This window comes from Glandiceps talaboti, chromosome 13 (assembly GCF_964340395.1).
Source record: "Glandiceps talaboti chromosome 13, keGlaTala1.1, whole genome shotgun sequence".
Classification (NCBI taxonomy): Eukaryota; Metazoa; Hemichordata; class Enteropneusta; family Spengelidae; genus Glandiceps; species Glandiceps talaboti.
In genome coordinates this window covers 14,353,105-14,370,446 of record NC_135561.1, presented here as the reverse complement: position 1 = coordinate 14,370,446, position 17,342 = coordinate 14,353,105, and the positions used below count along the sequence as shown (strand labels likewise).

The following is a 17,342-nucleotide window of genomic DNA, read 5'->3' as shown; positions in this document are numbered from 1 at the left end:
TGTACTCTACAAATCATGCAGTGAAGATAATGTGAAAGAACCCCCATGATGCCAGAGTGCAAGAGTGGTGTACTCTGGTTATCTGCATGAGAGCTTACAGGGTTCTCTGTGGAGGTATTGAAAGTGCAGCAGAAAAAGCGTGAGTGCAAATATAAATAGTACCCACACTGGAACTCACATGGGTGGAGTTCTGTTATTATTACATACGTTTATCCAAAACAGCAAATTTCTGTGAAAATGACACTATGCAATCCCGCGCTTTCGTATACAATGATCATTCTCATCGTCATACCATTTTGCATTCAGGTATGCAATAATGTTTCCAGTGTACTGGTGTAAGTAATCGTTGGTAAATAATGTAATAATACATAACACTGAACTTAAAATGACTACCGTAAATGACTATATAATGTAACAAAAAAACGACTGTCTGCTAAAAACTGTTTTTTGGCCTTCTTTGGATGATGTACATTATAATTTGGGTTTTGTTCTTTGATTTCTATCCAAAATGATCAGTCTCTCTGACTGATGAAGTACTGCAAATGTATTGATACATTACTAAACTTGCCCTTATTTGGCTATAGTAGTCAAAACACTGCCTGTACAGCAGCAACGTTGAGAAACACTTTACTTGATAACTGTTGAACAGGTGCACAATTCTTCGAGCATGATCTATTGGAAAATACGATCACAGCTAGAAGTAATGAGGTGATGTCTAAGAACAACAAACCTTGGTACTGGTAACTGTAAGAGGTGCCAAATTTGAAATTTGTTATGATTGAAGTTAACAGTAATGACATGCAAAATTGCGGCACACTTTTGATTTGACCATACTAAATTTGCCACAAAGCTACTTTGGTAATGTAGCAGTATATTGCAGTAGTTCATTGTTCGTACTTAAAGAGCACTGTAATTATAAAACCATATATGTATTTATTCATCATTGATGAGGAATCAAATGTGAATGTTTGAGGGAACACGATGAAATTCAATATGTAGTTGTAAACTCACTACACATGTGTATTTTTCTCAAGTGTCTTTTCTTTCTTTTTTCGGCATTGGACTTCAGTTTTAAAAAAAAGTTTCCCTTTTATCTTTTGTGGCCAATTAGCTTTGTAATGCCTTTCAATTCTTCTCTTCTTCTCAAGAACTGAGCACTATGTGCTGGCCTCTTGTGCAACTTGAGACATTTTTCTTGAGTTTTGCTATACAGTGGATTATAGATACATCACTTTACTATTACAAATGTATGATCTTTTCCATTTTTCAGGATGTTATAACGCATCTTTATAATATGATGCTCTCTTTGTGGTCATTTACAACCATGGAAACCCAACTATCGACAGGTTTACACAACCTAAAACTAAAACTGCTATTGAGAAATGTTGATATACACTATCAATAGAAGTTGATGTAATTACATTTCACAGTTAGGGCAGTATCTCTAATAGTAAAATTTCCTCATGTGAATTCCAGATACAACCTCATTAAGTGTTCACTGCATCTTGACTACAGGATGATTACATCTACATAATCAAGGCACCCCTATCATCCACTTGTGTAACCTACCACATGCAATAACAATAGTGTTAATCTGTGTCTATCTTAGTTTCCCGATAGCTTGTTTTCCGTAGTAATATTGACTGGACAGATTAATAGGACAGACCTGTAACATATTTAAACTCTTTTTAGTGTTAGTTTGTGTCTATCTTAGTTTCCCGATAGCTTGCTTTCCATAGTAATATTAATTAGAAAAATCTGTAACCTCTTTCAATTGTTTATTTTAGTTTGTGTCTATCTTAGTTTCCCCGATAGACTGCTTTCCAGAGTCATATTAATTGGACATATCTGTAACCTCCTTCAACTCTGTTTGTTTCTCGGTAACAGAGCCGTAACCGTCACCCTCTTTTGCGGCTTCACTTCCTTCCGGTGTTTCATCTTTTGGTGGTTTATACACACATAGAGTGATAACAAAGAAGATGATTGTGAGACATTTCAGACCTGCTGCTGTCAGGAACAGATAAAGACTCATCTTTGAGTTATTGTATTGCCAGCATGATCCGTTCTCATCGCACTTTTGATCCCATAGAAGGCAAGTTGTGTCAATAACGGCACCGAATGTGATTGGACCGGGAATGGAACCTGTAGATGAGAAATACATTTACAAAACTTGATAGCGGCATAGTTTTAAAAGTAGAGGATAATTTGTGAATTCGCTATGTTTTGATGACAACTTTGACGTTAATCGAGTTCAGTTCAAATATGTTGGTTTCATTCACTTTCACCATCAGTATGGAGCTGCCATCAATAAGTACTTATGCAGACGTGAAATACAGGCCTTGCTTGGCAACTTCCATTAAACGTAATGTCGTCTGTTTCTATTGTTATCCTAAGTGTATAACAATGCAATCAGTGAACAAAACATTTAATGGAAATTTCCTACTGAGGACAATAGGTCATTTTCATCAAGGTTCTGATCGATGCCAGCTCTTTGTACGGATAAGTGATAGTTATGAAACTCATTCTCACTTAACATTCCATCAAACATAGCAGATTTGCAAAGTATCTTCTCCCTTAAAAGAAGGGTATCACTTTCAGAAATTACAATATTCATAAGGGTACAACTAATGGAAACTTAGAAACCAAACAAAGCAAGTCAACACTACTCTTTCTATTCTTCAACAACAAAAAGTTGTGTTTCTCTTTTTCTCAGTGCATCGATTTTCAAATGAGGCCTCACATAAGGGCATTGAAGATTTTGGATGGATAGGCTAAAATTTTTGTTTTGGACACCAACTTTATGGCAGTGCAAAAGACCGCCAAAAATATGTACAACTCTTTGAGTTCTTGAAATTACTTCACCCTAAATAAAACAAGTGGTACAATATGTTGACTTGCTAAGAATGCCATTAACTCTAGTCATGTATCACTTGGAAATTATAATTTGCTCAGAAACTACAGTATTCATTTCACTTCCATGTGTCCTTATAGCACTCCTAGTGGCCAAACCATGCAAATCTTTTGTTTATTTTTTTTCAGTTAGACTATAGCAAATTGGTCAGTGGTATCAGGAGGTTATGCAATATTGCATTGTATATTTGATTCTTTTCTCAGTGTTGATAGAATTGTTATAATTGACGTAGGAAAATGATAAACAACACAAATAACAGTTATTGGAATATTTGAAAAATTAGCTTACCTAGGATTCTGATAACAATCCACTGCAAACCAAGTGCAAGTGATCGTTGCGTGAATGGAACACACCTGAAAGGGCAGAGAATACAATTAGATTTATTGAATCTAAAATTCTCAAACAAGAGAGAGAGAGAGAGAGAGAGAGAGAGAGAGAGAGAGAGAGAGAGAGAGAGAGAGAGAGAGAGAGAGAGAGAGAGAGAGAGAGAGAGAGAGGGAGAGGGAGAGAGAGAGAGAGAGAGAGAGAGAGAGAGAGGGAGAGGGAGAGAGAGAGAGAGAGAGAACTAGTGATGTGCACACATACATGTACACTGGCTTGATGGATGTGTGTGTGAATAACACATACAAATGATCCCTTTTTATTTGCTTGCTAACCAACTGTAAATATGTGGGATGCTAACTGGATTTTGATCTCTACACATTCGTTCATACTTCATCAAGTACAAATTACAGATAAGTACCACAACATAAGTAATTCTATATAGGCACAAAACTTTGTATTTGGTCTTTACCTATTTTGATGTGTCAGCACACTGGCTTTAAATATACTAATAATCTGTGATCAAATTTACTATATATTGTAGTCGTATCTTTTTCAGCACAAGATTTGTTTTAGCTCATTTAAGCACAAAAAACTTTTCTTTTCTTTTTTAAATTTCTAGCTATTTCTGCAGAAAGAAGTCATACTTCACAAGTGGTCATTTTTCAGTATCCAGCTGTAGTGAAAGGTGTCACCGACAATTGTATTGAATACAGTGGGCTGACCAGATCAGTTATTTACATGTAGTGTCTATTTTCCCCTTATACTGTCTGCCAAATTAAAATGCACCTGACTTGTCCGTAATTGCCATTCTGCCGAATCTCCGACATAAACATGTTCACACCACACATTAATAGTATAAACTTACCTTAATGTTGCAGTCAGAGCTGGTACACTTGCTAAAAATGTGAACATTATAGCCAAGAAGAAAACTATCAGAAATAGTGGTTGGTAGGGACAGTTAGAGTCACACTTTCCGATGGTGGCCTGAGTAGCATTTCTCAAGGTTTGGTCTGGGTCATGAATACAACTACAATGACTGTACATCTGTGTTGATAAAGGGAGATTTTACATATTTTAGTAAACATTCATGTAAGGAATTGCACGAATACTTATCATGCATATATTGTATCTGTATATTGTTGGAGCCTGTTAATGAGACTAGTCCTGTAGGACATCCTTGGAAATAAATAAATAAATAAATAAATAAATAATAAATAAAATAAATATAATCATTTTGACAAAATAAAAGCAATGAAAAAGCACTAATGTTAATTTAAAAGCACAATCGTTTCTACGTCCTTTGTTCACTTTTTGTTCACTTTTTTGGTCTATGTCATGACAGTTTATGTCTACATCACAGGTTCTGCTGTCTTTGAATTATGAGTCAAAAAGTTCATACTTACCATTACTTTCCCTAATTTTTCTTTGATATTATTGGCACTGGTATAATTATGTTATTCTCCAATATTTTTCTTCATACAGCCGGAAAGTGGCCTAAGGGTTCTCACTAATGACAAAGACCCCTTAGGTCACTCATATATTCCTTGGCTGAACAAAGAAAAATATTGGGCAATAACATCTAATAGAACACTTTACATTCTTTATTTATACGGTAGATTTTAGTCTGACTGTAACTTACCAAAGGACCCTCCTGAGTCTCAATTCTCTGTTCACATCCAGCAAAGCAGGAGGAATAATACATATTTCCATCAACACCACAAACTGGGTCATAGTTTGATAAACAATGGCAATCCATATTACAAGTACTATTGATATCGCCATCATCACTGAGAGATCTAATCACCAAATATAGAAAACGTGTTAGGTTATGGTAGAATGTGCTGTGGGGATAAATTTCACAGAAAATCTAAAGTCTTAAATTCTCTTCAAACAATAGCCATGTGAAAGCATATATTGTTGTTTGTTTTTAAATTGGAGGCTGATTGATTTGTTTCCATGGAAATCGACAACCTTCCATTTTCCCATAGTGTTAACACATTTTTCAGCGGCCATATTGGATTCTTAAATGGAAGCCATATTGGATTCTAAAATGGCAGCCATTTTGGATTCTAAAATAGCTTCATTTTGATATTAATTTGACATCTATTTAAAAAGTTTGTATTAAAGTCGTTTAAATCTCTCAAAACTTGAAATCTTGTTCCTAGTCCACTTGCTGTAATAAAAGCAATTTTGGGTCCATCAAGATAATCAGTGATATTTTACTTTTCCATTCAATAATAATAATAATGTTGGTTATTATATTGTGCTTTCCCACTCTGTGCTCAAAGCACTTTACAATTATTACCCCTGGCATGGATATATATCGACACAGTGGCCCTTTATACTTCCTCAACTTCCTGGGGAGCATACAATTCATTACAGCCTTTTATAAGCGTATAGGATTAAAGCATTCACATTGCAACATCTATCCTACCAGGTCCCCAATTAGACAGATGTGTCGATTGAGGCACAGTCGAGGTTCAAATCTTGCCCAAGGACTATAGCCACTCAGAAACAAATGGCAGCGATCCTGCAACCTGCAGATTCCAAACCGGCCACTTAAACCATTCACCCACCATGACTCCAAATAACAATCAACATTTTTCAAGCATGGCAGAAACCTATCAAGTATGGTAGCCTGGGTGACAAGGACAGTCACAGTTATGTGTTTTCTGTACAGAGGGGAGAACACTGCACAAGTGTAAATATTGTGGATATTTTTGTAATCATGGAAGTGTGAAAAGTAAGTGTAAATGCAACAAGTCACGATTATACTTACGCATTAAAATAAGGTACAGTAATACCAGCAAAATCTGGTTCTGGACATGACACAAGAACTGCACCACAGCATAATAACGATATAAACACTGTCACCATACAATATTTAATAATCCCTGGCACTTTCAGCTTCAATTTCTTGATAAATATACCACCACAAAGTGTACCGACGAATCCACCTGGAATTACGACTAAACCTGGAGATGAAGAAATGATGAAATAGAAAGATATATGATACAGTACGTGGTATGGTTGAAGTAAATAAATGACTGGGAGATGAACTTCAACAATTAGTAGAAAGATGAGTTCCACATCATCATGAGTAAAACCAACTTTATGTCAACCACAACACTTTTTGCAAAGCAAGGTATCATGGAAATACGTCTGGTGCAATGGGTACTCTTGGTTCTGCAATAGATTAACTGTTTACTTCAACTTTGATTTCTGTATAAAAAATAAAGCTTCCCTGGTATAATTGTACAATTCCTAATATTTTTCTTCAAAAACACTGTTGCCACTACTCCTGTCTTACTCAAAAGTTCATTTTAATATATCACTTTTAAGTTTCCTGGTTGAGGGAACCAAAACATTTGGGAATGAGATCTACTTAAAGTTGTGTACAAATGTAACCATGGCAGGCATTTTTTTTCCACTCACCTACAAGAGTTGCTGCCCAGGATGAAGTCTGACTAAACTGTGATTCCACAAACTTTGGTCCAAAAGTTGAAAATCCTGTCATGATGAATGCCTCGGTAGCTCCAGCCAAGTTAAGAAACATAAATGGAGCATTACAAAGTAAGATACCAAAGGCTGCTGGTAAGTCCCTGAGAGTTGTACCAAAACCTGGATCACTGGATCTGTCATCTTTACCTCCTTTGTGGGTTTCAGAAACTCGCTGTAGTTTATCTGACCCTAAAAATCAGGCAAATAAAGAATAAAATGAATGTGTGCATGTGTGTGTGTGTTTATGTCTGTATGCATGCATGTATGTATGTATGTATGTATGTATGTATGTATGTATGTATGTATGTATGTATGTATGTGTGTATGTATGTATGTATGTATGTATGTATGTATGTACATGTATGTATGTATGTATGTATGTATGTATGTATGTATGTATGTATGTATGTGTGTATGTGTGTGTGTGTGTGTGTGTATGTATGTATGTATGTATGTATGTATGTATGTATGTATGTATGTATGTATGTATGTATGTGTGTGTGTGTATGTATGTATGTATGTATGTATGTATGTATGTATGTACATGTATGTATGTATGTATGTATGTATGTATGTATGTATGTATGTATGTACATACATGTATGATGAAGGTACATACAATATGTTTGTGTATATGTATATAAATGTGTATGTATGTATGTATGTATGTATGCATGTATGTATGTATGTGTATGTGTGTGTATGTACGTACGTATATATATATGTATGTATGTATGTATGTATGTATGTATGTATGTATGTATGTATGTATGTATGTATGTATGTATGTTGTACATACATACATACATCCATTCAAATATCAACAAAATGACAACTCAATTCAAATAAAATCATTGATTTTCTAAAGTCAGGACTTACCTGGAAGACTTTTTGGATAGGCCAACAATGGTAAACACACAGACCAGGCTAATATACCACACAATAAAAAACCAAACCACCAAGCACCAACCCATAGAGGGCTCTCTGTTGTTATGGCTAACCTAGGGAACATAAAACAAAGTTTGTAGGAGTCAACAAATGTAAATACATGTATATGTTGTGTGCGATGCAAGCTGAGCACACGTGACATCACAGATACCAGACATGTACAATAAAATACATACAAATTACAGGTAAGGCCTAACAAAAGACATTGTGTGATTCCGATTACGCTCAATTTTAGAATAGGTGGGTAGGCAGATTATTTATTTCATTATGTATATTTTTTATTTATATGCGAGTGTCTAGTTCATGTAGTTATGTTTTCCATTGTTTTCCATATATAGTATCTGTGTTATTGGTTTCTTCTCATCAGATAGCCATTACAGATTGGAAGAACAGTTTTATATTGTCTTTTTTATGTTGATCATGATGTCAGTTTCTGCATCCATTACATTTTGTATTTCTTGCGAGACTTCACAATTTTCGCAATTTTAAAATTGTTAACAGTTTTATCAAATAAGTTTGTTTTTTTAAAGTTTAGGGTTGGCATGAAAAACTAGGTGGGGTTGGGTAACCAGAACCGAACAATTTTTTTTTAGGCCTAATTATTATTTAATTTATGGTCGCTCTCTTTTCTCATTATCAGACATATAAAATCGCACTTGATCTCAGAAAACCTACATAACAAACTCGCAGTGTAGCTATTCCTTTTACAATATACCTCTAATACAGGAACCAGGGATTGCATAATGGGCCTTTAACACCCATAATGCAACATCCACAAAAGGTACCAATCGAAAAGATCGACATTAGTGTGGTTCAGATTTTGCCAATGGACTTGTAAACAAGTGGTGACAGTTGGTATTACACAATGTACATTGTAATAGTCCGAATACCAATGTGGTAGCAAATCATCTCTAAAGAGAGATTTTAAGATTTGATGAACGATAGCGCTACACTAATAGAGTCTACAGATTACAAACCAGCCAAATTCTTTCAAGGCCACCTAATAATTCAACCAAAATGTACAAAATTTGTAACTGAGGGGTAACAGCTGACACACTAACATGTGCCTTGAAATAAAGTACACGATTATAAAGCTATTAATATATTTCATTATTATGTAGGACTTCATCTTGACACCCATTGGTACATTTTTATAATTATAATTTTACTGAACATTACACAAAGAGTAATTAAAAGTGTAACCATTAGACATAAATACATGTACATCTTATAAAAAAAACCCAAAAACTGAACATACATGTACTTCCAAAATTTCTCAATTTGACAACTGATCAAAATAAATCAGCAATATAATGAAAAATAAATAAATAGAATGTAAAAAATGACATTATTTATTTATTTTGATAAATGTTACTATATTTCATGCTATACAAATGTACTTACTGTAAACTTAAATGTTTTAATCACTAGAAAATCATATTAGTGAATTTAACCCTTAAGATGCCATAGACTTTTCATACAAAAGACTCCCTAGGCTAATGATTTTTTTAACTACAGAGTACAATATACATGTATGATGTTACTAGGCAGGTCAGGCACTTTTTTCAATGCACATATTGCTCATTAAATCTGCCATACTTAGATAGATCTCGGTGAAAGAAAGAAAATGATACTTGAATGACTAAAATCGGACAAGAACTGTTGAAGATACAGATTTTTAAAGTATTAAATTTTCCGATTTTTTTCTGCCACCATTTTGAAATTTTGAAAATTTGAGTTTCCTTCATTTTTAAACCATAGTTTCAACAAGAAAATGACATCTTAAGACCATTTAATTTGTTTTACATACAGAAAAAGTATTTGTAAACTTAGGCAAAGTGGCATTATTGCAAGTATATATCATACATGTGAATAAACGTACACTGAAATCACAACTTTGTCTAAAAACCAGGTGCGGCAGAAAACTGTTTACCTGAAAAAAACTAAGTCCCCCTAATTATGTATGCATATTTCTTGTAGAGCTCTTTCTATTTATGCTATCAACATGAAATTTGGAATTTGTATGTTCCAATGGTGCTGAATCCAATGTCACCATTCAAAAAAATTGTAATATACTAATTGGGCTACAAATATGAGATTCCACAAATATGCAAATGAGGTGGCCAAATTATGCAAATGTACACGTAAAATATGAAAGAGAATAAAATAAACTGTATTCATTATAATTAGTCAAGTTATCTTTGTATTTTAAATTGTCCCTGCACCAAAAAAAAACACAAAAAAAAACCACACATTTTTTATTTTTCCAAAACTGCATATTTCTGATATGATCCTGTTACAAAAGACAAACTAGACAGTGATGTCTTCACCATGACAACCACTAATGAACGTTTCAGTTCAGTTTTTCTCTGAAAAAAAGCAAGAGGAAATACTGTGTAAGTGCGGCATCTTTGGACCTGGTAATGTAGTATAGTACTATCATCCAGTCATGATAAACACTTGTTTGAAGTAACTTTGAATCAACATTACAATGCACAATCATTCTCTACAGCATGTAAAAATTTGAACCAATACTTTTAAAACAATTATAAGTTGACAATAATTACAAGAAAATGAAAATAAAATGAAGTCTTCATACGGATTTGTAAACTCTCAACAACATTACAACAGTGATATATGCTAGTGTACTGTTCTAATTTCAACTTACTGTAGTCTGTATACGTGTGACACGTATCCAGGCCTAACCACACAAGTAGCGAAAATCGTTAAATATCACAATATCTTTTTTTATTTTGTACTTAAACATTACACAACACTTCTTCCTGATCATTTTATTATGAAAAAAGTCAATATTGATCACTTTCACCAACTTTCAGGCCACTTAGAACTAGTGGTATGTGAAGGTCACTGCAACCTGGTACATGAACAATGGCGTCCTATTCACACTCAAACTCCACTCGCGTGTCATTCCGAACTGATGGTTCACTAGTAAAACTAAAATCGTTAGTGCAGAGGACTCGCTCATTAAAAATCACTAAAAATACATGATTTGATAGAAAAAACACCAAATTTTAACATGAAAGTATCGTTTACCTGAAATTCCTCGGGCTTCTGGTAGCAAATTGACTGCGAACTTGAACTTTGATTTCAAACGGCAATGAACGGCGGAGAATCACCAGAACGAGGCTGTGACATATCGCGCAATGTCATGACCTTTCAAATAAGGGGTCATGTGTGTAGGTCAGGTGACACAGTCCCCTGCACTTCGAAAATGAAGTGAGGAAGTGAAAACGGCCGATTTTTACCGCCGTGAGCAGTTGAATAAATGTCGTTTTTAAGGTATTTTTTTTCGGATTGCTTCCAAAATTTACTAAAAATTATTTTAACAGAAATATTGACCTTTTAAATGTGAACAGAAAGATGTTTTATTCATAAAAATCCAACTTTTCAAAGCAGAGATATTGTCTAGTCAATGTTAGGGTTTATGCTGTGAAGACACAGTGGCAGAAAATTTTTCAGTGCGTCTGACCTGCCTAATGTTACAAGTTACATACATGTACTCATAGAGTACATTTATCAACTTTAATGAAAAGAATAATTAAATATACAATCAATCCTAAATTTTTCCTTATCCACTCATTACATATATATTGTCAAATGAATATTAATTTACCCAGATACATTTGTATGAGGCGAAGAGGTGAAAATTGGGCTTATTCAAATGAGTTAACTTGTCTGCATATACAAATGTATATGGAGATGTGGCCAGGGAACCATGGAAGGGACGGCGTGCATGTACAGTTGTATGTAGACATGTACATGTACTTGATAAATCAAAAATATTTGTCAAGCACCAAAATTCACTACAAACTTTCTACTGTTCTTTGGTGCTGAACAAGTTAAGAACATTTGTAAATCAATACAATGCTGAGAAACTTGCAAATACCTAGGTGTGTCTTGATGTCCTTGTAAAATTTACAATAAACAAAATGATTAATAAATCATGAAATATTGTAATAAAACACTCACGAACTAGTATCAACTTGTCCTACGTCAGTAAAAAAATTAAGAAACTGTCCACCAATAAGATAACCAAAAGCTGGTCCAAGTATTGAAGTGCTGTAGAAAATACCTGAAAAGAAAAGATGGGGGGTGAGAGGTCAGAGGTCAAAGTGCAATGTCTGGGATATGGCAGCCATGAGTACAATGATCAATTGTTTGTTAAGTTTGTTCATGATTTGCTCTGCCTGAAGGTGTATCGGTTGCTCATTCAATTCCTCGGTATGGATATTCATAAATTGATGAAAGTCAATATCAAAAGCTGTCAATGGCAGATTTATATCAAATCTATACTTCATGTAAAAAAAATGACCTGGCTGGAGGTATCAAATATCAAATAAAGTCATCAATTTTGATAAAGGAATATTTCTCCGTGAACACTTTCATTCTAATATCGTGCCTATTGACTATGCCTGGGATTCAAGACTTAAACACAATGAAGGAACTGAAACAACTTTTGTCTCAAGTACATGATGATTTTCATACATGCACACTGTAATATAGTTCCAATAAGGACAGAAAACTAAAAATTTAAATGATTTATTTTTGGTTTACTGAACAATATTGCAGAACTAAATATAGAGTATACATGTACCTGCATATATACATACATGTATATACATTGTATGTATGCATATTTTAAGAAAAATAGTGAATTCACCTCATTCTTTGAACATTTTTTTTTTTTTTTTTGGGGGGGGAGAGTGTTGTCTCACACACGAAACAGTATAAGAATTAATCCCTTTCCAGGTTTGATACGCACGCACATTTTTCTTGGTATCAGCCTGATGTACCAGGCCAGTAGAACATGGGGCTAGTGCGGGCATTAATCATTCCAGTTGCAAGTAACAAACTGGCTAGAAGTTAGTGTTAGTGCAAGTCAAGTATTAGCATTGAGCTAGTCCGATGCTTCCAAATGGTAAGTTTTTGAAAGTTTAGTTATAATAGCAGTTAGCCAGATAAATACACAATGTAGCTTAGAATCTGTATTCATTGTTCAACTAAACAGAACGAAGAAAATGATTCTCTGATTGCTACTTCTTACAACAAAGTAGTTTCTAAAAATGTCCCGGTGAAACATTTTTGGAAACTACATGTACTTTGTTGCAAATAATTTATGTATCTGACTCATAACATATACACCCTGCATTATAGAGAATAAATGTTTTGCTGTAGCAGTATATATATAATTTTATAATCACTGGGCTGGAATCAATGTTAATAATTGACATTTTTTGTTTATATTACAAATGAATGTTGATTATTACTATCAGAAATGTAATTTCTATTTTATCCGCACACATTTATCCCCAGATGATTAATTATTTTATATTTGTAACACAAAATAAAAAATGCCTGCAGTAATTGAAAAATGGAATTCATTGGTTATACATTTGATATCCGCGCACAGCAATCAAACCAAAAATTGCATTTTTTTTCTGTTTACATGTACGTGTATGAACATGTAGCATTGTGTATAAATATAGCTGCTATGAAACTATGATGGTACATGCAGTACAGTTTTACTTAATTAAGTGAATTTTTAGAGCTTTTTGAAGGTCAAGGCATGCTTAATTGTTTATGTTATTTTGTTTTTTACTTGTACATCAATATATTTTGTCTTTATAAAAGAATATTTCTACTCACAGTCACAAAATTAAAATTTTCGTTGGGAAAACAAATCACTATTTTTTTTCAGTGATGTTACAGCTGCAGTATTATCAGAGGTGTACCAGCGTGTCAATCTGATTAAAATCAAAATGCAGTTTTTACCTCGAATTCATTACCTTCATATATTGTCATTTACTTTTGCTGTCATTGTTTTTGATGAGGCATTCAAGCCAGAATGATAACAGCAATAAACTAACAACAACATGCACTGGAAATAGATAAATGAATTCACACCAATTCCTACATCAGATTGTAAGCCTCTTTCTCCCCAAGGGGTATTTGTTTGTACACAACTAAGGACAAGTTGGGAGAAAGAGGATTACTGTAATCAGAGTCCACAAACATGCCCTTTCACCTTTTGCTTTGTTTTTGATTTATAACAGCTGTAAACAACTGTATCGCTTTACTTGGGGGGGGGGGGGGGGTGAACGATCATGTGTTTTAGGGCATTTGTTTTCTTATACATGTACATGTAGGTTTGGTTTAAATGGTTGATAAATAATATTAATTGGCAAGGGTTCAAAGGAAACAAACGTTCACAGAACAATATGGACAGAGGATCTTAAACACAAGGCCACACCCTCCTAAAACCATTGTGGATAACAGTGTACATGTAACTAAACAACAAAGTACATGTAACTACATATATACATTCCTCTAACTAAAATATTCCATATACTTACCGATATACACTGATGACATTTTCATTGCGACATTTTCATCCAAGTACGTAACACCAAGAGTATATAGCGGCGTGGCACCAGCACCATGTAGTAACTGAGCAATGATGAAAACTCCGAGATAATTTGATAATCCCGATTCCTCTTCGCACTCATGTACGGTGCGATTCTCATTACACACATCAATGACATCGGATTCGTATTTATACAACCCAGTCGTGAAATGCGGCAACGCAAAAACAAACGATCCCAAGCCCATGATGAATGCGCCAATTCCCAACCATCGCGGCTTATGTCCTTGCCCGCCGTAGTACGTAACACCTATCAGCAGAACGACGACAGCGATATCGTAGCTGCTCGCTATAAATCCTGTACTAACACTTGGCAGATTAAATCGTCTTTCCAGGCTTGTAATGACAACATTGATGAACCCGTTCACAAGCATTCCCTGCGTGATTGCTAAAACACAAAGGAAAACTAAGACTCCCTTGGCGTTATTGCAGACTTGTAATGAACTAGGCGTACAACTTCCTAATCCGCACTGCTTCCCCTCCATATCGCCCTCTTTCCATTCTTCCTTCAGAACATCACTCTCATTCTGTACATGATCATCAACTTTTATACAAACAGATTTATCTGGATCTAGCCCTGCATCTGTTTTGTCGCCATTCAAGAAATGTTTACCCTCTGCACCAGTGTTTGTAGACGTTTCTTTGCTATCTTCCATAATGATTTGTTATTCGCAACTTAATCAGTTACCTCAGTTGTACATTCCCTCTGCTGTATGTCAATTATGTCCGTTGTTTTCCGTCATGTACACTTCCCGCTGCTATGTCTTCCTGCCACTATGCGTCAGTTATCTTCCCTTAATTAACTATCATGTAAGTCTTCTTTCGCTGTATGCCAAACACTTTTCCTCTGCTATGCGTATGTGATCAGTATCCCATATAACATTGTCAGATAACGCTGGTCAGTTTATCTTCCCTTTCTCCTACTAACGGTACAGTCTGAAGCAAGACTTTGCTACTCAACGAATCACATCAGCTATTATTTAGTCTTTCAAAACCGCAAAACCTACAGACTGAAAATTAAAAAAAATATTGTAACCATGGTAACAGCAAAGAGAATGCAAACATGAAGCAAAATATTATAACCATTGCAACAATGGATAAAATGCAAACCTAATTATAACACAAAATAATGCAGTAAAATTGGGGACCACCAGTTACAGAAAGGGGTGTGGTAAAAGTGGCCTTACGCACCATGCACAAGCCAAGTTATTTTTTTGAACAGAAAATATGGATTACATGTATATACCTGTTTTTATGTCACAATAACCCATGTCTATGTCACTGGTTCAGTGCAGCTTGAAATATGAGTCAAAATGTTCCAAATCGTCGTTATTTTTCTCAATTTTTAATGAATTATACTTGACGAGGTAAAAATTATACAATTATTCCCCAATATGTTTCTACATTCAGCCAGAAAATACTCGTGACCTAATGGTTGTCACTACTCATCTATCAACTGTCACTTGTAGTGACAAGGTCCCATAGGCCACTTGTATTTTTCTTTGGCTGAATGGAGAAAAATATTGGGGAATAATATCTACATGTACATTGCAATTGTTTCCAATACAATCTACCATATTTTTGTAAAGGCATGCTGCTAAAATTAAAGGGAAATCCTGATAGATTTTACTAACATACTGTACTTAGCAAAAACACTGTAGTGTGTACAAATGTGCCAAATAAATTATATTAAATAAATAAATAAATAACACAAAGAATGATAAATAAATCAATAACAATATATATTATTTTATGGGTACATGTCGAAAAAGGCACTACAAGTAGACCCTAACTACAATGGGTTTGGAAAGGGGGGGGGGGGGGGGGGTGAGAGACAATGATGGAAGAAATCATTTGGTAAATTTCCTATTGTCAGTGTACAAATACATGATGTGCTACACTAGCATGTTCGTGAAATCAATATACACTCGATATAAGTACACTTGTAGCTATAAGATAACACAGGGGTTGACTTACATGTAGAAACCAACAAACATCCCAACAACTTTCTCCAGCTACTTACATATTATACAGCAGACATCTTCCAGCAAGAATCAACTTGTGTCTCTCTAGTACTCATGTACATACATGTTAAACCTCGCAATCACAATCTTGCATCCAAAGTACAAACCCAGTTCCCATAAAATAACACATGTAAGCGTATAAAATGACTGTACCATGACATGATTGATATCAAATCACACGTTTTTACTGACTCAGTGACTGCTGTTTTCACAGCTTTAAAAATGTCAACCCTAAAATAGTGCAGCCAGGTGACCTTTGACATGAAGGTCACTAAACATGTCTGACATGACATAGCTGAGCATGCCTAAATTATTTAGTTCAGTTTGCCCTGTTGAGAAATATGTTTATTTACACAGGACAGTGATATGGTTAACTTTACTATATATTTGGACATGGTTCACAACAGTAACTATACTAATGGGGCTAGTGTTTAAGTTTTTATTACACTTACTATAAATGTTGACATTTTCATGTAGTAATATTTTTTTTTCAAGTGAAATAAAAGTATATTTATTGTACTATTTAGCCAAGACTGGTATAATATATTACATGCTGTGAAGTGTAAACAAATGAACAAAGCTCGCTGGTAATTTCTGAGTTACAATGTTGATAAAGAAAAAATGAAAATCAAACTCCAAACTTTATTTTGATGCACAATTGATATAACAGAAACAAAATCAAAGATGTCTCCTTTCCTGGTCGCGCTCTAACTGACAAGTACAGAAAGATGTCATTGATAAATGAACATACCCTGTAAATTATAGTCGCCAGAACATACATGTACATGTACATTGTAGTAGTACATGTCAAGCCAGTATGTTGAGCCAAATACTGAGATAGATTGAGTTTATGGGCTTGGGAGAAGAATGTGCTAGAATTCCTTTGAAATAATATGTTTGAAAGTTACCAGGGTTCTCCTAAGTAGGGTAGTGGATCCATCTCAAAATTTATAGTCCCCCCCCCCCCCTACAAGCTATAGTTTACAGGGTTCTCTCCCCAGGCCTTTATACATGCATATGTACATGTACAAATGTACAGTAGGGGGTTCCACACTATAATTTACAGGGTTCTCCCCAGGCCTTTATAGAGTATGGGGGCAGGTTCACCTCTATTACTTACAAGGTTCTTCCAAGGCCTTCACAGAACAGTCCATGGGTTCCACCCTACTATTTACAGGGTTCTCCCCAGCCC

The 17,342-nt window shown here is 34.7% G+C and overlaps 1 protein-coding gene across 1 annotated transcript; it reads right to left on the bottom strand.

Annotated features, from left to right (window-relative positions):
- Nucleotides 1–433: 433 nt before the first annotated feature.
- LOC144444297 (solute carrier organic anion transporter family member 4A1-like) lies at nt 434–14,915 on the bottom strand. The gene is made up of 9 exons (XM_078133711.1): nt 14,059–14,915; nt 11,675–11,777; nt 7,616–7,737; nt 6,671–6,925; nt 6,015–6,210; nt 4,875–5,031; nt 4,101–4,279; nt 3,200–3,264; nt 434–2,142 (listed from the first exon to the last, which is right to left on the bottom strand). The coding sequence occupies exons 1-9, from the start codon at nt 14,780–14,782 to the stop codon at nt 1,835–1,837; spliced, it is 2,109 nt and encodes a 702-aa protein (XP_077989837.1). The 5' UTR covers nt 14,783–14,915; the 3' UTR covers nt 434–1,834.
- Between the last annotated feature and the right edge of the window lie 2,427 nt (nt 14,916–17,342).

Coding starts and splice junctions, on each gene's coding strand:
- LOC144444297 (XM_078133711.1), bottom strand. CDS start 14,782: ATGGAAGATAGCAAAGAAACGTCTACAAACACTGGTGCAGAGGGTAAA. Junction 11,778..14,058: donor AATGTCATCAGTGTATATCG/GTAAGTATATGG, acceptor TTTTCTTTTCAG/GTATTTTCTACAGCACTTCA. Junction 2,143..3,199: donor GATTGTTATCAGAATCCTAG/GTAAGCTAATTT, acceptor TCTCATCTACAG/GTTCCATTCCCGGTCCAATC.